The sequence below is a fragment of the Artibeus jamaicensis genome, unplaced genomic scaffold (assembly GCF_021234435.1).
Source record: "Artibeus jamaicensis isolate MK-2021 breed Jamaican fruit bat unplaced genomic scaffold, CSHL_Jam_final contig_426, whole genome shotgun sequence".
NCBI lineage: Eukaryota > Metazoa > Chordata > Mammalia > Chiroptera > Phyllostomidae > Artibeus > Artibeus jamaicensis.
The window spans coordinates 14676562-14698633 of NW_026521826.1; the positions used below are offsets into that span (position 1 = coordinate 14676562).

General features: G+C 50.3%; 1 protein-coding gene across 2 annotated transcripts in view; it reads left to right on the forward strand.

The window, feature by feature from the left end:
* Positions 1-21753, forward strand: part of DIP2C (disco interacting protein 2 homolog C) — a 433069-nt gene extending 411316 nt beyond the window's left edge. For both annotated transcript variants that reach the window (XM_053665789.1, XM_053665790.1), the window contains 5 exons: positions 14363-14420; positions 15251-15325; positions 17301-17475; positions 18527-18650; positions 21338-21753. In XM_053665789.1, the coding sequence (XP_053521764.1) occupies positions 14363-14420; positions 15251-15325; positions 17301-17475; positions 18527-18650; positions 21338-21590 (685 nt within the window). In that variant the 3' untranslated portion in view covers positions 21591-21753. The remainder of the gene's footprint in view (positions 1-14362; positions 14421-15250; positions 15326-17300; positions 17476-18526; positions 18651-21337) is intronic.
* The last annotated feature ends 319 nt before the right edge of the window (positions 21754-22072 follow it).

Below are 22072 nucleotides of genomic sequence, written 5' to 3' on the forward strand. Positions count from 1 at the left end.
CCCCGGTAGCCCTTGTTTTGGGCCCTGCTGTTTGAAGGGACCACAGAGGCGAGAGCCCGTCTTGTGGGAGCCCCCCTGGGAGGCTGAGCACTGTAGCAAAATCCCATCTGGAACGTTTTCAAAATTCAGAAATTTACCTTGAAGAGATCAAGTAACTGATTCATGCACATTTTCAAATGTAATATGTAGGCTTTAAAACAAACGTACTTTACTCCCTATAAAAATTATTTGAAAAAAAACTATAGCTTCAAAAGGTAAGCAGTAGCTCACCAGAGACCCTGTGTGAGTGACATTTAGGCAGTTCTCTCTGAGGCCGGAACTCAGAGCACATGAGAAACACACACAGTAAGACCATGTGGATGAAAACGGCTGACCTTTGGGTCTTGAGAGAACAGCCTGCAGCGTCCATCCCCTTCATCTACAAGAACAGTGATGGTTGAAGGGCAGCTACCTCCTTCTGTGTATGAGTGTCCCGGAATGGCCGGAGGGTTGGGAGGAGGGACTTAGGGAGTTTTTCTTTCCTGGAAAAGGACAGGAGCATAAAAGACTCCTTTCTAACAATTTTTGGACCTGCCCTTTTGGCTCTCTTCAATGTGGCAAGTCTTCCTATTGAGAAAAGGTGTGATTTAGGGAAAGTAAAATAAAATTAGAGCCAGTACAGCGTATGGCAGTAAGGTCATACAATTTCAATATCAGACCAGTGTGTGCTTTAGGAAGACCCAGGAGAGGTGCGTCCTAGGAAAAGCTTCTTGGTGAGTTACTAATTCTTTGAGCTTGGCAAGTCTGTAATCCTCTTACATGATAGTTTTCTAATCTATAAAATAATCTCTAATGCATCTCCCTCATAAGGTCACCCAAAATAGAAATGACAGTACTTTATGAACTGGGAGTTGGCTGTGCAGTCATGTGTTATTAAAGATGACCTTCAGTAATATCAGTGACCATTACAATTAAGAGTAATGTTGATTAGCATCAGTGATCCAGACAAGCGTCCCCAGTTCCAGGCACGCCGACCCGGCCGTGCCCCCCCCAGTGCCACCCCCCCCAACCTCGTGTCTCATATGCTCAGTTCTCTCCTGGGCGAGGACATGTGGCTGCGAGCTGAGGGGAGCTCTTCAGACACCACACAGGTTTGCACTGGACTTCTCCCTTCATCTTCGTCAGTGTTTGACTTAGAGAAACCAGAGCAAAGCCATGCCCGGGTGGAGAGACACGAAACAGCTCCTCCCTCGTGCTCTCCATTTCAGGAGCTGCTGCCCCGGGCGCTCAGAGTCACGGCTCCCTTCACTGCCTTCTCCTGGCTGTTGGCAGCACAGGGCCCAGCCGTTCTCTCTCGCACTTGGCTCTTGCCCTCGCCCTCTTCCTTTCACTTTTTCTTTTTTATCAACACCTGCTGTTTGGATCTGGACCTCTCTGACCAGGTCTCTCTGTCTCAGTCCCTGGCCATGGTGTTGCTCCTGCCCTCCTTTTTCAGGCAGCAGGGCTCGGTTCGTGGTCCTGCCCCATCCTGCTGGGCTCCTTCTTCTGAAAGTGGCAGGAAGTCTCAGAAGTACCTCCCCTTTTCCTCGCCCTTTGGAGACCACAGCCCAGGGACCTTCGGTGTCACGGCCTTGCCCATGCCTCTCCTGTTTCTTCACCTCCCTCCACACTGTTGAAATTCTCCTCATTCTGTCAAACGCAGCTCAAATACTGTCTCCTCTGAATATTCCCCAGTGAAAATATCATCTAGCTTGAAATTTTCAGCATTACTTTCAACCTTATCATCATATATCACATGTACCCTATGCCGTAGCTTGTGCGACATAAGGCTCTGGGGGTTGACCAATCAGAGTTCAACCCAACTTTCTTCTCCAGTCCTTAGACAAGCTCTGTAACCTCAGTGTTCCTGGGCTCAGAATGGATACACTAAAACCAACCTTCAAGGGACCCAGGCAGTGCCAGCAGGAACGGAAGCTGTCCCTGGGAGTGGGGTGGCTGTGAGGATTGTGCTACCCATGGCGAGGCGGTGTCCTCCCCATGGAGAACTTGCTTCTTCATTCCCCACCACCCAGAAAGGTGGAAGAGGGCTCGTCTGCTCCAAAGACTCAGTGGGGGAGAAGATGAGACAGGAGAGCCTATCTCTTTCTTGTCACTACTCTCATTTTTTTTTTTAACTGGGGCTTTTGTCTTCTTAACTTGAGCTGTATAGGCAAACCTTGTTTTACTGCACTTCACAGATGTTGCATATTTTATACATTGAAGGCAAGACCCTCCACCAGCAAAAAGATTGTGATTCTCTTTATTATGTCAGTTTCATACAGCGCCAAAACACAGGGAAGTGGGTTGCTCTGCCCTGGTGAATACCTAAAGCTCTGCTTCTTACAATGTAATATGTGGGCCAAGACTAGGAAATATGGCCCAAATGAAAGAACAGATCAAAATTCCAGGAAAACAACTACATGACAAAAAGCCAACCTATCAGATACAGAGTTCAAAACACTGGTAATCAGGATGCTCACAGATATGGTTGAGTATGGTCACAAAATAGAGGGAAAAGTGAAGGCTATGCTAGGTAAAATAAAGAAAAATATACAGGCAACCGACAGTGAAAAGAAGGAAACCAGGACTGAAATGAACAATTTGGAGCAGAAGGAAGAAAGAAACATTCAGCCAAAATAGAGTGAAGAAACAAGAATTCAGAAAAATGAGGAGAGGCTCAGGGACCTCCAGGACATCTTTATACATTTCAGTATCTGAATCACAGGGGTGCCAGAAGGAGAAGAGCAAGAGCAAGAAATTGAAAACTTATTTGAACAAATAATAAAGGAGAATTTCCCCAATCTGGCAAAGGAAATAGACTTCCAGAAAGTCCAGGAAGCTCAGAGAGTCCCAAAGAAGTTGGACCTGAGGAAGCATGCACCAAGGCACATCATCATTAAGTTACCTAAGATTAAAGGTAAAGAAAGAATCTTAAAAGCAGCAAGAGGAAAGGAGTTACCTACAAAGGAGTGCCCATAAAACTGTCAGCTGATTTCTCAAAAGAAAACTTACAGTAAAAAAAAAGGGCTGGAAAGAAATATTCAAAGTCATGAAAGGAGAGGACCTACATCCAATTTCTCTGTCCAGCAAAGCTATCATTTAGAATGAAAGAGCAGATAAAGTGCTTCTCAGATAAGGTCAAGTTAAAGGAGTTCATCATTACCAAGCCCTTATTATATGAAATGTGGAAGGGACTTAAGAAATAGAAGATGGAAAACTATGAAGAGTTAAATGACAACAAACTCACAACTATCAATAACTGAACCTAAAAGCAAAAAGGAAAACGAAGCAAACAACTAGAACAGGAACAGAACTGGAGAAATGGAGAACATGGAGGGTTTTCAGTGGCAGGGGGGAGATGAATGGGTGGGGGAATGGTACAGAGAATATGAAGCATAGTTTGTAGGCATAAAATAAGGAGACGTTAAGAATTATAGAGGAAACAAGCTGAGGAACTTACATGTACAACCCATGAACATGAACTAAGGGATGTGGGAGGAATTCTGGAAGGCCAGGGGGTGAGGGAGTGCAGGATAGATGGGGGATAAAGGGCAGAAAAAAAACTGGGAATACTATAATAGCATAATCAGTAAAATACACCTAAAATTTTTTTTAAATAATTTTTTTTCTACTGCTTTATTCATTAAAGCTTACCCCAAAGACCTCTACCAAATCCTCTAAATTGGGGCTGCAGATAAAATACAGAACAGCCAGTTAAATTTGAATTTCAGATAGAAGATAAATTTTTATTACAACTATATTCCAAATATGCATGGGATATACTTGACAAAATTTTTGTCATTTATGTGAAATGCACTTTTAACCAGGCGTCCCATATTTTGTTTGCTACCTCTGGCCACCCTAACTCTAAAATCAGATGTCAGATCTCACAGCCATGGCTGTTGCTAGTCCCATGTTTGCTGTGACTGGGGAGGGATCTGTTCCCAGGGAGCTTGTGCCCTAAAGGATCTTCCACTGCAGACCACTATCTCAGACATACTAAAATTCCTATTTCTAGACAAAGTTGTAAACTAGTCTCCTGATTTATCATTATGAGGTATGCTTCTCTATGGTCAGATGGACGACAGCCCTCCTGGACATACTGTGCAGGAAGTCGAGCTCCTGCCTGTGTCCAGGGGCTGCACACCCCCAGCCACCACTCACCCTGGTTAGAAACCCAAGGAAGGGGTCAGGCCGAGGGCAGCATCCTGTCATTTTCAGGAGGTGGGCAAGGTGTTTCTGCAGTGCTCTTTAAGGCCTAAAGTACCCCTCTAGAGCATGAGACAGAGGCAGCAGGAAGAGCTTGATGTCTCCATTGTCAGGACCCAGTTGCATGAAGGAGCAAGGGTCCACTTGACACCCAGCAGTGGTTCAGCATCTTTAGGTTTTCAAAAACTGCCCAGTAGATCTGGTCCAGATAGTGGCATGAGTTCTGATTCTCGATGTGGGGGCCAACATCGCGGTGGAGCCTGAAGTCCAGGGCAAAGCACTCGAAGTATCACTAGAGGGAAGTTCCTCACTAATGGCCTCTTCTACCAGCAATGAGGTCTCCTACGTCCAACAGCAGGCAACATTTTGGACAGTATAGCCACCACCACCTAGCACGAGTAGGGGTGTCTCTGGGACAAAAACTGCTATTTAATTCTACCAACTCTATTCTCAACCAGAAATAAAACTCTACCCTGTGTCGGGCTACATGCTGCATCCATCATCTTGAGTCTCTTTCTTCCTCATTCTCTTCCTCTACACAAGCATGTTGCATTTTTTAAATGAAATGGCCAGTTGTACATGTTGGAAGATACCAAATGAAAATAGAGCAACAAGAAGATGCAGGTCTGTGAACACCCTGTTTCTCCCCTACTGGCTGCTCGCTCCGCTTCCGTCTGCAGACCCTGCTGAGTTGTCCGCTCTCACTGTCAGCAAAGAAGCCTCCACAGCAAAGACCCGGGTGCCATTTGATTGTAGAACTTAGTGTTTTTCATTTATCGATGTAACACCAAAGGAAAATGTCCCAATTTTTTATATGTGGCTGTTACATGTCAATCTGTTATAAAGTGAAAATTTTTTAAACTTATTTTTAGAGAGAAGGGAAGGAAGGGAGAAAGAGAGGAAGGGGAACATCAGTGTAAGACGGACATCGATCAATTGGTTGCCACCAGGCCCACAACCCAGGCATGTGCCCCAACCAGGAATCAACCCAGTGACCCCCTGGTTCTCAGGCCAGCACTCAGTCCACTGAGCCACACCAGCCAGAGCTAAAGTGAAAATTACTGTAAAAGAAATGAATCCTGGGTTCATTGAAATCAAACACCTTTTTGCTTAAATAAGCTTGTTCTTTTGGAGTAGTTTTGGTGGAAAAGGAGCCAGTGGCCTGCTCAGACGTGAGACCGGCCTGTGCCTGGGGCTGGTGTGAAGACTCCCTCTCCAGCAGACAGGGACAGGGCTCGGGGATGGCATGTGACACATGCCACGAAATGATGGCTTAGCTTCCGCCGGGCGTGGCCTTGCCATGTCTGCCCGTGGAAGTTCTGTGTAACTCTCTTCCCCTCCTCACTACCCTCACACAGGAGAGTTGCAAGCTAAGGGGAAAAAAGGCACGCGGAAATTTTTAAGTGGCATTCTCTTTCGTTATTGTGTGTGAGAATGTTCTGTTAAAGGGACCGAAGAATCGACAAGTAGAAACAAAACCCATAGGAGCACAGAGACTGTCGAGCTTCCAGACAGGATCCCAGGAGAATATAAAATCCCCTCTGTAGCAACTCTGCCAAGAATCTGATTGTAGATTATTCAGGAAATACCAGAGAACCCCAAATTGATGTCCAAAGAGTTTTAAGAATTGTAATACTCATAACATGGAATTTACCATTTTGGCCATCTTCTAAGTGTACAGTTCAGTGGCATTGAGGGCATTCACAGTTTTCTGCCCCCGTCACCACCACCCACCTCAGAACTTGTCTTCCAAAACTGCAACTGCCCGTTAACCCTGACCGCTCCTCCCCCTCCCCCTCCCCCAGTCCTGGCGCCCAGGTTCACTTTCTGTCCTTCTGAATTTGACCACACCGGGTACTTCACACATGGAATTGTCAGCATTTGTCCTTTCATGACTTGTGTGTCTCATTTAGCATAATGTTCTCAAGGTTCATTCATCTTGAAGTATGTATCAGAATTTCCTTCTTCCTAAGGCTGAGTAACATTCCACTGCCCGTGTAAGCCACATCCTGTTTATTCTTCCATCTGTTGGACACTCGTGTTGTTTCCACCTTGGCTATTGTAATTGATGCTGCTGTAAACACAGGGGCGGAAATATCTCCTCTACACTCTACTTTCAATTCTGTTGAATCCGTAACTGCAAGTAGAGTCACTGGATCTTGTGGTAATTCTATTTTTAATTTTTTAAGGAGCCTTCATACTTTTTTCCGCAATGACTGCACCAGTTTTCATTTCTACCAATAGTGCACAAGGGTTCCAGTTTCTCTACATCCATGCCAACACTTGTTATTTACTGATTTGTTCTTTTTTTTAATAGCAGCCATCCTAATGGTTGTGAGGTAGTATCTCATTGAGGTTTTGATTTGCATCTCCCTAATAATTAGTGATATTGAGCATCTTTACACGTCCTTAGTGGCCATTCACGTATCTTCTTTAGAGAGATGTCTTTTAAAGTCTTTTTCCCATTATTTAAATTGAGTTGTTTGTTTGACGTTGAGTTGTAGGAATTCTGGATATTAATCCCTTATCAAATACATGATTTGCAAATATTTTATCTCATTCCATAGATTACCTTTTCACACTGTTGACTTGTCCTTTCACGCAGAGCAGTTTTCAACTTTGATGGAATTCAAGTTATCCACATTTTGCTTTTCCTGGCTGTGCTCTGGTGTCATACCTGAGAAATGTTTACCAAATCCAGTGTCATGAAGCTTTTGCCCTGTGTTTTCTCCTAATGTGTTTATAGCTCTAGCTGTTACATTTGGGTCTTTTCTCCATTTTGAGTTACGTGATTTATAAATGATATCTTTGTAGGACAGAGGCTGTATTCTTCAAAAATGTCAGTGTTCCTCACTAATGGAAGCTAAGAAACATTTACAACCAAATGCAAAACCTGAAGCTCAGCTGGGCTCTGTACTCAAGGCAGGGATGCTGTGAAGGGTACTGTGGGGCTGATGGGCAAACCTGGAAAACAGACTACAGAAGAAAGTCCCAGATCAGTGCCAGGTCACTAAATTCGATAGCTTCTGTCCCTGTGTAAAAAGTACCCCTCCTCTGAGGAAACCACACTGAAATACTTAGGAGTGAAGGGTCACAGTGTATTCAGCTCACCTTTAAATGCTTCCCCCAAATTGTGTGTGTGTAAGTGTGTAAGAGAGCAAGCGCTAATGATAAAGTAAGTGGAGTAAACTGTTAACAACAGGTGAATACAGGTAAGGAATATTATAGGTGTTGGTACTTTTTGTAAGTAGTCTATAATTTTAAAATAGAAATTTATTTTTAAAACAATGCTCATAAATGCATCAAATCTAGAGGTTATTTCCCAGGTCTTCTATTCTCCATCAGAGAGGGAAAGGAGGTCCCTCTTAGTTACGACCTCAGGGTGGGAAGCAACAAGAACCGTGCAGAACTACTTTGACAGGTGTGGGTTGAGGTTAGAAGGGAAAGACAGTCTGATGTGACCTAAGGGTAGAAACAAGCTCAGTGTCAAGAGGGGACTGGAAGCAAGATGCAGATGTTCAGGATCTCTCCTTGGTACCCCTGCTCCTCTGTGCATTGGGTTTGGCCCAGATGTCTCCACAGATGGGTTCAGCCCCCCTGGGAAGACAGTGCCAACCCACAGCCCTACATTTCTTCCACCTCTCCTAGAAGGCCAGCCCATACAGGACTAGTGTCTCCTTGTCTCAGGTCCATGTTTGCAAGGACCTGAGCTTGGCCACCCACACCCTCATGAGCGTGCACAGAGACCTCCTTCCCGAGAAGACAGTGTGGGCAGGTGGTGAGCAGTGACACCGAGGGAGTGAGACCCCTGACAAGCAAATGGTCTCCAGAGCAGACTGAGATTAGCTCACCGAAGCACACTGATTGTGTGCCCCAGACAGGATGTGATGGGAAGGGCTTCACATCGGTGGTCTTCCTTCCAAAGCCCATAACAGAGGTTTAACCACAGGAAAAACATCAGATAATCTCAGCTGAGGAACATCTCACAAAACAACTCACCAGATGTCTTCAAACTGTCAAGTTCATGGAAAACACGGAGTCTGAGAAACTGACACAGGCCCGAGGGCCTAAGGAGACGTGATGGCCAAAGTCCATTTGCTGTTCAGAAGACGGTCTCTAGGCAACAGCTGAGGGGGCATGGCTGAAGTGCGGACTGCAGTTAGTGGTAAAGTACCAGCTTTGACTCGCTGACCGCAGCAGGCACGTGGTCCCGGTGGAAGGTGCCCATGCTGGGGGTGTGGGAAGTGTGTCCATTCCATTCAAGTTTCCATGACTCTAAAACTTCTCTAAAGTTAGTTAATTTTCAAAAAAGCCAAGGATTCCTGAAGAAAGTCTTTTTCTAAATTTATTGCAAATGAATGTGCCATCAAAACCTTGTGAGTGGGCATGAAGCTTAAATAATTTATTTCCCTATTGCTATACAAATACTAAGGAGTTTGATGACCTCAGGTGACAAGGTTCCTTTGCCGAGGACTAGCACTTAGAAACCTGAGCAGTTGCAGAACCTGGAACCCCTCTGGCCAGCCGGCCCTGGGGTGGGGCCGTGTGGGCACATGTAGGAGACAGAAACCAGGAGGGCACACTGCAGACCCTCACCGCGCTCAGCCCACACCCCCTGGGCAGGTGTCCATGAACAGAACCGACACCAAGAAAAAGACCCAGAACTCCATTCAGCCTGAGGGAAGGACAAGGAAAGAGACTGACAAAAGTCTGGACTTGGGGAGGGAGGGGACGTGGAGGGGAGGGCTTGTGAGATTTGTGATTTTCTAAGAGAAAAGGCACCCAGTGTGCTTAGGTATTTTGTTTGGGCAGTGCTGCTACGCTAGATATGCTCTTCTTATCAGTCATTTTTGGGGGACTTTACCTGGGTTGGGGCTTTCATGACATACCTGCTGTTGGCAGCTTCGTGAGCACCCCGTGCTGGCCCCCGTGCGACCTGCAGCCTCTGCAAGGTTGGTTCTTTGGTCGCTGGTTCCTTTAGCGACAGTGGTCCTTTTCTCGTGTTTTGTTGTCCTGCTACTGTTGTGGGTATGCAGGTGTGGTATCTGTTATACTTAAGTAGTGATTTTCTTTCTCGTTCTCCTAATGATCAGCAAAGGAAATAGCAAGATGTCAAAATGCAAACTTTGACAGTAAAATCTAATTCTCTTTGCCTTAGTGGCCAGGAAGCTGAGCAGTCATTAAATCCAATCACAGAACCTACTTTAACTACACTTTTTGTTAAAGATTTTATTTGTAGAGAGAGAAAGATAGGGAGAGAAACATCGAAGTGAGAGAGAAACACTGATTGGCTGCCTTTCTCAGATGCCCCAACCAGGGACCGAACCTGCAGTCTAGGCAGGTGCCCTGACCAGATATCAGACCAGCGACCTTCCCCTTTGCAGGGTGACGCCCAACCCAGCTACACCAGTCAGGGCCTAACCTATGTTTTCTGAATATTCAAAAGCATCTCGTCTTTTGGGATTCTAAAAAACTTGTTCAGATGGTCTTATTATATTTTATTGGTCTTTTAAATGCCTCAAGTTATTTTCGGAAGATGTAGTTTCATGTTTAGTTGAAAGTCTCAGCCGGTTCTCCAGTCTGTGCTGTGCTGGGCCTTACTTTGCCCCAGCAGATTGCTCGGTCCCGTCCCCTCCTGCCCTAGTGCACCGCCAAGTCTGATGAGCTGTGGGTTGTGACTATGAAGGCACAACTGTGTGGGTTGTGGCGATTGAAGGCACAGATGGTGCTCATGCTCAGGTCAGGAGAGACCGCGGGGCACCCACGGCTGGGCAGCAACACAGCCGGCGGGGACAGGCGTCCCTTGCCCTCCTGACCACGTCCACCGGGACGTGCCCACACAGGGCTTGTTGTCTGTGATTCTGAAGTGACCGGCTCTGGCAGCCGCTGTGGGGACACCAGCACTCCCACTGGGGCAGAGAGTGTGATTCTCGGTTGTCACGTGTCCCCAGAACCAGCGGTGCAGCGGACGCTCTGCCGTGGGTGGTGCCAGGCACCACGGGCAGTGTTAGAAAACGGGCCCATCCCCAGAGGGCGAAAGCGCTGGTCTCCTTCCGGTGAAAGTCCTAGCGGACAGTGGGGGCCGGGAACTGGAGACGAGGTGAGACGGTGGTGCACCGCCGCCGCTCGCTGTGAGGCCAGAGGAGCGCTGACGGCAATGGAAACCCTCGCAGAAAGAGCTCTTGCGGTGGTGGCCCGGGCTCCACACCCCTCACGTTGCTGTGCTGGCTGCAGTCTTTCGAGGTGAAGTTCAGGTCAGGGGGCGAGCAGGTCAGGGACAACAACACAGTGAGGGACTCTATAGCACATCTCCCCCAGGCCAACATTCCATCTCCCCATTCAGTCTGGCGAAAGCCTAGACATCAAATCCACATAACAGCCCATGGGGGGAAACGTGTTTTCTGATGTCCGGGGCTTGTAGCTGAGTTAAATACATCATGGATGGGAGTGAGGTGGGGCCGGGCCCGAGGCGTCATTCAGACACTAGCATAGCAAGTAGGAGGCTGCCTGGAGAAGCAAGTGCACCCAGTGCCCCTGACTTCAACCTGGGGAGGGCCTGCCTCCTCCTGGAGCCCACTGGGCCAGCACTGGGGGCGTGGGGCAGCGAGATCCCAGTCACAGGACTGCAGCGTCAGAAGGAGAATCTGCCAGGCTAGCCTGAGTCTTGAGAGCAGGTCTCTGTTGTTGGTTCAGGCTTGGCTGTAACTGCTCTGAAGACAAGGTTTCTTTCAGTGCTTTGCTTGAGCCCATTCGGTAGTTCAAGTTGCCTGCACTGCAGGGTGGAGCCCAGCCTGCTCACTGACAAGTGGCAGAGTGGCCTTTGCATCCGTCCCGTCTGTTCCCCTCCCTCCTTGGTGCAGCCCCTTCTGTCCTCGCCCTCTGGCCCGGGCCATGGGCCACCTGCCTCTGCAGCCTCCCGCCAGCGCAGGCAGCTTTGTTCTAAGCTCGCACACTGCTGGGAACGAGCAGTGCTAGTGACCACCTCAGCCCCTCACAGCTCACCTGGCCAGGGACCGAGTGGGCACTTCGTGTTTGGAGCTCCTTGGACTCACCAACAGCCCATGGTCTCCCAGCCTGAGGAGGTCAGAGGACGAGTGGGGCTTCGCCCGGGCCACCCCTCACTGCGTGCTGCCCTGCCCACTCCTGGCCCTCCGGTGTGTGTTGCAGATATCCCCCCGGCCCTTTTAGGAGACACATCTTTGCCTTTTTTTAATTAGAGGTGTTTCTTTCCTTTTTGCTCTGTTTCTTCTCATGTGACCGAAGGGCAGGACCTGTAGCTCTTCCACTCAGGACCAGCCCTGAATGGTCCCAGCATCCATTCCGACACTGTTTTCACACTGACCACAGAAGTAGTTCTTAACATAGGTCTCCTCCTCTTGTCCACATTCCAGCTGAGCCCCCGGCTGAGTGCCATCTCTCTTCCCTTCTCAGAGACCGTGGGACATACGGAGGACAGACTTCTCCGTACGGGAGATAAGACAAACTCTGAAGGCAGAGAGAGGGCAGAGGAGACAGACCTGGCCAGGGCCCCACTCGCTGAAGGCGAACTGGGCCTTTGTCTCATTCCCTGCATTGGCCAGGCACAGGCCAGGCAGAAACCCGGCGGGGGGCAGGTGGAGAGAAGGAGCAGCTGTCGGTGTCCTGGGTACTACTTATGAAGTCCAGGAATATTGTCTTGAGCAGCCGTGTTAAACCAGGTCTCCTCGCTGGTCACAATGCTGCTTCCAGAACTGCCTGCCAAGTCCAAAACGCCTGCCAGAGGCTTCTCACATCCTACAGTAGTGGTGGCTACGCGTAGACAGCTGGCAGAGCAGAAGCTTGTCCAAAAAAGCCTTCACTTTTGGCTGAGTTTTTCTCCCTGACCCAGTCACCTGCCCTCTGTAAGACGTCCAGCCCAGCCCCTGGCCAGCTGCCCCCACTCCTACAGCAGCCCCGCTACGCAGAGGCCCGACCGTCCACCAGTGGGAGCCGTGTTAGCCAGCCGTTCTCTCTGGCCCTTTGCCTTTCATTCTGTCCCTCTTTCCTCACCCCTGCCCCCACTCGCTCATAGTTTTCCCGGCCAGTTTGGCTTCATTTCCCTGCCGCTTTCTCCGTCTGCCTATATTGAGTATAGCAAATGGCCTCTACTCAGAACCCACAGTTGGCCATCCAGTCCTCGGACACCAGCTCTTCATGGAACCGGAATGCTAGAACCAGCCCAGCTTCAGTGCAGCGTGACAGCCGGGCCTTCTGGGCTGCCGGCTTTACTAGTCAGTAGCCCCTTCGATGTGTGCTGCAGGCCTCGCAGGTGGCTGACGGTGCTGATCTCACAAGGGCGTGCTGCTACCAGCTGAAGCGCCGTGGGTCCTACCTTGTACTCTCTTGGTAATTTTTCACAGTACCTGCCCAGAATTGGCATAATGCCACCCAGGTGCTAAAAGAGGTTTGGATTCTGTTAATTCTGTGTTAGTGCAGCCGGTAACATCAGGGCTGTTTCATTCAACGCTGTTTCTTGATAACGTGGATGAGATGCTGTAGAAGCTTAACTCTTGTTTGTGCCCTTACTCTGTCCTGTAGTAAGACTGGTTTCCTTATACATCATTTCACTGATGACGTTCAGTGAGGAAACTTACTGTATTTTGGAAGGTTACATCATTAAGCCTATTTGCAATTCTGGAACAGTTTGAGTGGATTGGACAATCTGGGTGGTTTTTCTTTGACAGCCCCTATCTCCTGCTGTCAGCATCAAGGTCTTCCTTAGGACAGGCACCAAAGATTGCATTGGTGTTATCATCTGATCCAGAATTGCTCCAGTAAGTTCTTTGCACCTCACCAAGTTACCGCCACGACTGCGCAGGTGCCCCCCCCCCCCAGGATCTCCTCTCCATTCTCCCGATGAAGAGAAGGTGTCTGCCCCCCACCCACAGCGACTCCCCTGGGGCGGCCACTTTTGTCTCCAGCAACAGCCACATTAAAGGCTGGGTGGGGGCAGGGCTGCCTTTCTCCGAATAAGGGCCTTTCTGTAGCCGAGCCCTTGGAACCCTGGACTGGAGCCTGCTGCCCCAGGACACCTGCCCAACGCAAGTGCCCCAGGGCTTCCCTGTCTGTCCGCCTCCTGCTAATAATGTCATCCACACACGTCCCCTGAACCTCACCTCTTGGGTATCAGTGAGGCTTCCAGGTGCCCCATGTGCCACCTGTGACTTTCAGGGTCTTCCTTTGCTGTCCGCCGCCACCCCGGCCCCTCCACACACACTTCCCTCTTTTTAGCATTTATCACTCAGGAGGAGGATCTACGCTAATGCGGAGAGCGGGCTCCTGTGCCCGGAAACCGCTGGTGCAGAGAAAGCCCCTCCCCATGCACACCCCTGCACCCCAACCTCCTGCTAACGGCATCTGCCCTGTAGTCTTCAAGGACTCAAGTGCTTTCTCCTTCACTTCTTTTTCTTTCAGAATTGTCTTTCAGATTAACGAACAGCTTCACAGTCGGGTAGGAATGTGATAGAAACATAAAACTAGTCGTGGAGGCTATAAAACATGAAAAATAATGCCGCCAGGAAGGATCTAGTCAGCTCTGGTTGTGACCAGTACCACAGTCCTCTGCAAGTCTTAGGACTAAATTACCATTCAGTGTCTTTTAAATGGAAAAGAGTTTCTTTTCCGAAGAGAGGTTTTGCTATCTGAATTGGCCAGTCCTCTCCTCCGGGCTCAGACGCCCGCTGTGTAGACGGTGGGTTCTGTGCCGCTGCAAACCCGGGCCCTGCCTGCGACCTGTCCTGGCAGAGCTGCGGGGGCCTCAGGACCAAGCCATCACTGGCAGTTGGCAACTCTTTCACGGGTGCAGTTAATCCTTATTTTTTTTCCTTTTCTGCACATGCTGAGTTGACCCTGGTTTAATGCAGAACCATTTTCCCCATTATGTTGCAGGTTTGGGGACTGGGACTTCACCTGCGCTCTCTGTGGCCAGGAACCAGAGCACAGCGGCCGTCTGCTATGGGCCACTTTTCCTTTGACTTCCAAATAAACTGTCTTTGCAGTGGATGGACAGGGTCAATGTTCCCCAACTACCTCCCAGGCTTTGGCCAAGTGCCGAATGCGGACAAAGGGAACCGTGGTGCAGAAGAAACTCAGTAACACCTTGTGTTTCTCCTTGTAGAGTCCGCTTAGTGGAAAGAGGGTCCCCTCACAGCTTGCCGCTTATGGAATCAGGAAAAGTAAGTATTAAAGGAAGAGATAGGCATTTCTACATAAGTATGGGCATAAGTATATCGGCTTTGAAATGTTAAGAAATGTATTTCATAGAAATTTTTTCTCCAAAACGTTTTCTTGAATGTAGCCTATCAGGACTAGGTTTGACGTGAGTACAGAAACTCGAAATAGCAGTGCTTTCAGTGGGCTCGGTTTTCTCTCTCTCATGTGGAAGAAACCGTGAAGCCACTAGGAGCCCCAGCACGGCTGTCTCGTTCTGCCCTGCATGGACTGTGTGCCCAGGGCACCTCAGGGCCTCTAGTGGCTGCTGCAGCTCCAGCCATCGTTTCCACATTTCAGCAGCAGGAGGAGAAACAGGGTAGCTGTGCTCATTTCACAGGCATGCTAAATAACCTAGATGCACAAGATCAGTGGACAGGGCTTGCTTAAGGCAAAGACAAACCTTCCCGAAGAAGTTACAGGCCCGGGGCCTGACTGCCCAGCAAGACCCACCCGCTTAGGAATTTGTGTGGTTACACTCCAAAGAGGCACATTTTCATCTACGTTTGCAAGCATCAGGCTGTGTTAGATTACATTCTTTATCATGCTTCTGTTTGAATTCTTAATTTTCAGATCACTTTTACACAGGCTGTAAGATTGTAGTAATTACAGTGGAATACAAATGTTACCCTGCCATTACATAATGCTATGGTACATACTTTCGATTTAAAGCCATACCACTTTCCATATGATTTTAGAAAGGAAAATGAGCGTATGGAGTGAAGGCGAGATCAAGGTTGACTGCTGCGGGGTCTCTACCTGTGTACTGACAAGGATGTTCTTCCTTCCTATGCAGATACTCCCGGGGGTTCGGATCATAATTGCCAATCCAGAAACAAAAGGACCGTTGGGAGACTCGCACCTGGGTGAGGTGAGTGCGGGGTGTCCTCCTGGAGAAGGAACCTCTGAGACCAAATCCATCCTTCTGCTACCCACTGCCTGCTCCCAGGGACGCCAGTGACCACGGAGCCCGTGCCACTGACCACCGTGCACGTTCTGGTCACGCTGGATAAGCCACAACTGACTGGCTGGGAAATAACTTGAGATAAGTGTTACTGCTTAAAGGAGTCCGTGGAAGCTCAGGATTTCCAGGCGGGGCTTCCTTAAGGAAGTAGGTTAGGTTCTCATCAAAAAGCAGAAAAGAGAAAACTGCGTGGGCCGTGTTCCCTCTTAGCTCTTGCATTGGTTTCCCACGTGCCTGCCTTTGTTAGGAAAGTAACAGAGAAGTGTACAGAGGGCGTCCTCTACAACCCAGAACCGTAGCAGCCTTCACCAACCGCCAGGCCAGCTGGGCGAACGACAGCAGTTTCCTTCTGTCAGGAAGTCAGTGTGACACTCTATACTTGGCTCATGACAAGCTTCTTCCTGGGAAGGACGTTCCAGGGACGTCCCTGCTGGGCAGAGGCGTCAGGAACGGGCCTCCTTGGCTCACACAGACATGTTCCCTTCCCTCCGGTTCCCTCTGCGAGGCCGGCCCACCTCGGGCACTGGGTCAGACCTCCTGCCCAGCAGGGACACCCCCGCCGCAGGTGTCAGCGCCCGGGACCATCAGCTGTCCCTCCTTGTGGCCGTACTCCAGCCACACACAGACCTGCTACCGCAGCTGAGGTCTCCATAAAATGTCACAGCTGCCACTGCTCCTGGAGTAGCACACGGTGCCACAACTGCACATGGCAAACGAGTGAATGAGTGATCGCGGTGAGTTCTAGCCACGGCTCACTCCCAGAATCCCTCTCAGGCTGCTTTTTGGCCCTACCCAAACCTCGGTCATGAGTAAAGATTAGAAATGAGGTGACCGTGCTGTACGGCTGTTACCTAGGGAGTTCCTTTCACTGCATTTGTGGAAATGAAATCGGGTGGTGGAGGCTGCTGTGTCAGGCACCTGGGGGGGTCTCTGCTGCTGCCTCCCCGCCCCCCCATGTGACTTGGGCGTGGGAGCAGCGTGCTGGGGCAGCAAGAACCCACACCGCTCTGATTCCTTAGTGGGAACGTGTTTTCGGGGGAAATCTCAGAGAGAAGAGCACAGTTTCCACTGCCCTCATCAGATGGCGTCCCTCCTGTCTCTGTTCAGCCGGTCACGGTCACTCATGTGCCCGTCATGCCGGACGCTGTCCTGGGAGCTGAGGAGACCGTGTAAATACGACAGCGTCACTGATTTCAGGGAACTTACTACTTCTCAGTGTCAACAAGATAAAGGAGCCAGCCAAGCCCGAATGTCTTTACGATAAACACCCTGATTCCTCCGATTCTTTCCACTGTACAGGCAGGACAGCATACAGTCGTGTGAACGTTTCAGTGACTTCACTGATGTAACAGTCCCTCTAGCATTTTCCGTGATTCTGCAGGACCTGCACAGTCGTCACGCTGCATCAACACATCGCTTTCCCCCTTTTGCCCAATGGCTCCCGCTCGGCCGTTTGGGTTCCCCGCTCTCGACGTTAGAGCTTTCCCTCCTAGAGTCTGTTTGGGTTTGTGCTGTTCAGCCACGATGCATTTCCAACAGTACGCATGCAGCCGGGTGACAGAGAAAAGATATAAGACGTTTTAACATTTTTCCAGATTGCTTTTCGGAAACAATCATTAAATTTGATTAAGTACAAGGAAACTGGTACGACTTTGCTCTTTCGATGTACTTATTTTAAAAATCCTCACTCACCTGCTTTCATAGGCTTCTCGATGGGCAATGGTGCAGCTGTTCGCTGAGCCGCAGGCTCCCGCACCGCGTTACCTCAGTGGGCACTGCGGCACCCGTGTCTCCCGAGAGACCTGTTTCTGCGGTCCAAGGGCACTTCCAATGTCCCTGGACATCTCCTTCGGTTGACTTATCTAGTCATGTTTTCTCACAGATCTGGGTACACAGCGCCCACAACGCCAGCGGGTACTTCACTATTTATGGAGACGAGTCCCTCCAGTCAGATCATTTTAGCTCAAGATTAAGTTTTGGAGACACCCAGACCGTCTGGGCGCGAACGGGCTATTTGGGGTTCCTGCGGAGGACTGAGCTCACAGACGCAAACGGAGGTGAGAGGCCAGAGGGGTGGGCGAAGGGCCGGGTCCCCCAGACACTGAATCCCTGTCTGGACTTTAGGGTTCCCACACCCAGGACAGGAGTTTCTAGGTGTCACTGAGGCTTCTGGACACAGCTGCCTGGCAGGAGCTACACTAACCTGACCAAACCGGCATAACTTGAGGGGAAAGGCACAAAAACATTTTGGCATCACATTTAAACTTGAGAAGAGCTCAGCGTAGAGATTTGAGGCTGTGGGGATCCAGACCTCCCAGGAGGCACAGCAGGTCTGGTCCTGTGGGGAGGGGTGAAGGGTAAGCAACAGGGGCCCCTACCGCCCAGCCCCACCCCTGCCACACAGCCATGCTCAGAAGCTACAAGTAAACGTCTCCACTTCATCTGACTTAAATGGGATCTGTGTTCTGGTGTTTTATCCATGGATCACGTCCTCAGTGTCACCCTCATGTTCTTACCACCTGAAGGTTAAGGGCTTGTCTCTTACTCTTAAGGGAAGATGGACCAGCTGCAGGTTGTCCTTGTCCCACGGTTTGCAGGACGGATGAGAGGAAATGAGATGGTCACAAGAGCTAAGGAAATCTTTGTTCCTGAACATAATCAGAAACCCAGATGTGGCATAATAACAAAATTAAGACCTCCTATGAGGTCTTAATCCTGAGACCATCAGAGGGAACTGGGTTTACCTCTGCTGGTCTGTGTCCTAAGCGGGCCACTTGGGGGTGCACGGTGTGGATGAAGGCACTGCCCTGCTGGTCCAGGACCCCGTGCTGCTGAAGGACTGCTGAGGACAGTCCTGGTCCTATACGATGGGGGACAGAACTGCCCCGGGGAACACCCTCTGCGGGCCCGAAGCCTGGTGAGGAATGTTGCCTCCTGGGGCCCGCGTGCTGCCCCAGGTTTTCCCAAGGCCACAGGCTGCAGGCTCTCCGAGCACAGGGAGCAGCTGCGCCCGGCTCAGTGACCCCTTCTCTCCACATCACCTCATTTCGGAGTCCACAGCTTGAACAGTTTTTCGGGGACTCTGACACGTATTCTGTTCCTCCACAGAGCGCCACGATGCGCTGTACGTGGTGGGAGCCTTGGACGAGGCCATGGAGCTGCGTGGGATGCGGTACCACCCCATAGACATCGAGACCTCTGTCATTCGGGCCCACAAGAGCGTCACAGAGTGGTGAGCAGGGACAGAACCTGGGCAGCACCGGGAACGGTGGGGTCGAGTCTGCGTTTCAGAGCGTGAGCCTGCACCTTTAGGGGTTGATAACGGCAGGTCGAGCCGGCGTGTTGCCCATTTCCCGGGATGACCCACAGATGGTTAGGCAGCATCTCCCAGGGGCCTGAGTGCTCATCTGTTTAGATCATAGCTTACAAAAAACAGGATGTAGGGAGAAAATGGACACACGCACACACAGACACAGAAAACACTTTGTGTCCGCCAGCTCGAGGACTGTAAGAGTTGTGGTGACCTGTGGGCAGGTGTTAGATGTCAGAGGACAGAATTCTCTGAACTCAACTGACACCAGCTGCTGTACGTCCCCATCCCAGACCCGCTCCCTCCCGTGGGTGGGCCCTTGGGGTTTTACCCTCCCAGGGGCTGGGCTCCCTCCCAGCCACTTGGCGGCCACGTGGAAGGGCCTGCCGGTGGTGCTTCCGTAGCAGGGCCTGCAGCTGGGCCACTTTCTCAGGTCGCTCGGTGCCTTGACGTGGTGTTTAAGGTTCAGCACTGTCAGCGGGAGGTTTGTTCTTTCGTTTGGTCCCCAAGCTCGCAGACGTGATGAAGCCGGTCTCAGCTCCGGTCAGGAGCCCCGAGGGAGGCACACCCCAAATCTCATGGCTTTTTTTCTGGTGCAGTGGATTGGTCTGAGGTTCTTCATACCTCTCGTTAGCTGGTTGCAGGCCAGTGCTTGTTGCCACTTACTGTGCCCAAACACACAGGCCTGGACAGGCGGAGAGATGGAGACAGGAGAGCGTTTGATTACCTGTGTGCGGTGCCGTGCTCAGACACCGCGTCCCACTCTCGCTGCCACAAAGCTGGCCCTCAGAGACGGGCCGGGCCTGCCTCAGTTTCCGTCTGCACAGCCGGGACTGTGTCACCGCGTTCCCCTTTCCAGTCCATGACTCTAGTTTCTTTTCTGAGCGTCGCTCTTGCCCCGGCCGTGTGGCCTCACCCGATGGGTTTGGCCTCCACTGACCTGGTCCACACAGGGCACCAGACGGAAAGAGGCGTGGTGGTCCCATGCCAGGGGTGCCAGTCCTCTGCAGACTGTTCGCACACACTGCCCTTCTCCCCTCTCAGTCTTCCCTCTGGGCCACTCCTCTCACGCCCCTGGTTTGAGAAGGGAGGATGTAACACCCGTGCCACGTAATGTAACCACTTCTCTGTCAAGTTGTCCAGCCAACCAAATCTTTCCCTTCTCATCAGCTTTCCCCTGTGTTACAAATGATTGGCCCCTAGGAAAGCTCTGGTAACGAAAGTGACCAGCACCGAGCCCTTAGCTTCCCATCAAAGCCCTCTCACCACCCCCACGACATATGGGAATCCACCTGACTCCTGGAGCTGTGTCAGGCATTTCAAATGTCATAATGAAATGTCAAATGTTGTAAGTTAGACCTGATTATATGTAAAAAACATACCAATTATGTATTAAAATACAAGCTGTGGTTTCACAGACTGACAATGTGGGCTCACCCGGGCCATGCAGAGCAGGGTTTTACTGCTGCAAAGACCGCATTTTGTGCACTTCGCACCAGCACACCTTCTAGGGTTTTCCGCTGTCACGCTGCAGATCCAGGAGAGATGTACGTACACTCTACCACTGTCCTTTTCTTGTACCAGGCATGTCACTCATATTAAACAAAATACACATTTTTTCTAATAGATACACTTTTACTTTTAGAAAAGAGTGAGTTTTCCCAAATACTTCCTCACAGCTGAGATAGAACCATCTACACGTCCCCCTGAAAAAGGAATGACCAGCCGCCCACTGCAGAGCCCCGGAGCCCGGTCCCGTCCTCCACACGCCCCCTCCCCCAGGCCCCTCCAGGCCTCTGCAGCCCAGCAGCCCATGGGCACCAGGGCGATGAATTTTAAGGTTCTTAACCACTTTGTAAAAGCCCAACCACATAAGGTTAATATGGCTTAAAGTGTAAATCCCTAGACTTTGCTTCTACAAATGGATAGACTAAACACTGTGGGTGCTTCTCCCTTTGGAAGATCCCAAATAAAATGCTTTTGGGTGAATCTTTGACATTATCAAAGAATTGTCTCCCGTACGGGTTAGCTCATGCTGCATTATAGCTACACGAACAGGAATCAGTTATTGTGCCCCCTTGTCTGCAGGTGACTATGAAATTGTTCGACCTCGGCTTGGCCAGGCCTGTGGGCCAGCTGGGTGCAGGCTGGTAGCTCACATCCTCCCCGATGTCCCCCTCTGCTGTGGCAAGTCAGCTCGGCCCAAACACCCAGGGCTCTCTGGTCTCTGCTCATATCTCACTGTCCAGTATGCATGTGGCTCAAGGTCAAGGGCAGGACACAGACTCTACCCTTAGCGTCATAGTGTGCAGATGAAGGGAGGAGCCACTGCTGCGCCCACCAGCCCTCCACAGCAGCTGTTGCAGATGGAGGCTGCAGAGATGACGGAGCAGGAGCAGCAGCCACCGAGAGGACAGGCGGGTGGGAACAGCTAATGACAGGAGTGAGAGACAGTTCGTGAGCTAAAGGACGTGGGCCCAGAGAGGCCATATGTCTGAGACTGTTAGTGCCCAGGCAGGTTCAGAAACAACCCAGTGGAACTTCTTGAAAAGAAAACAGTTGTTAAGTAAAAGCCTTGCTGTACAGTGATGACTTTTTCTCTCTTCCAGTGCTGTGTTCACCTGGACAAATTTGTTGGTGGTTGTGGTTGAGCTTGATGGGTCAGAGCAAGAAGCCTTGGACCTGGTCCCCTTGGTGACCAATGTGGTCCTGGAGGAGCACTACCTGGTGGTGGGGGTGGTGGTCGTGGTGGACATCGGCGTCATCCCCATCAACTCCCGGGGAGAGAAGCAGCGCATGCACCTGCGGGACGGGTTCTTGGCGGACCAGCTGGACCCCATCTACGTGGCCTACAACATGTAGTCTGGTCTCCGGATCCCGCAGACTGTCCTCGAGTGGAGACGTTTTTCTCAGTGTCACTAACGTGTGCAGACGCAGGGCGACGTTCGCCAAAACGTGGCCTGTTTCACACAGCGGAGCGGAGGCGACTTCCCGCAGCGGTCCTGACTGGCGTGGAGAACGGAAATGTGAATGACCACCGAGGCTTGCGCAGAAGGGCCTCGAATTACTGCCTTCAGTTTGTTGGAAAAGCCCATTTCAAAACTTTTTTTTTTTTTTAGTTATTGGATAATAAGTGCTTTCTTCGTAAATGTGGTATTTTGTTAAGCCAAAATAGCAATTAAAAAATATTTGCCCTCCAGATGGGTTCTTTTAAACGATTTATGTAGCGTTGACAAAGCATTGTTTTCTCTGTTTTAATGTGTCACGACATCTTAATGACATGGACCTGTTACTACTTTAAGCCATTGCGAGAACTCATCCTTTTAGGAAAGTCTGCCGAGGTA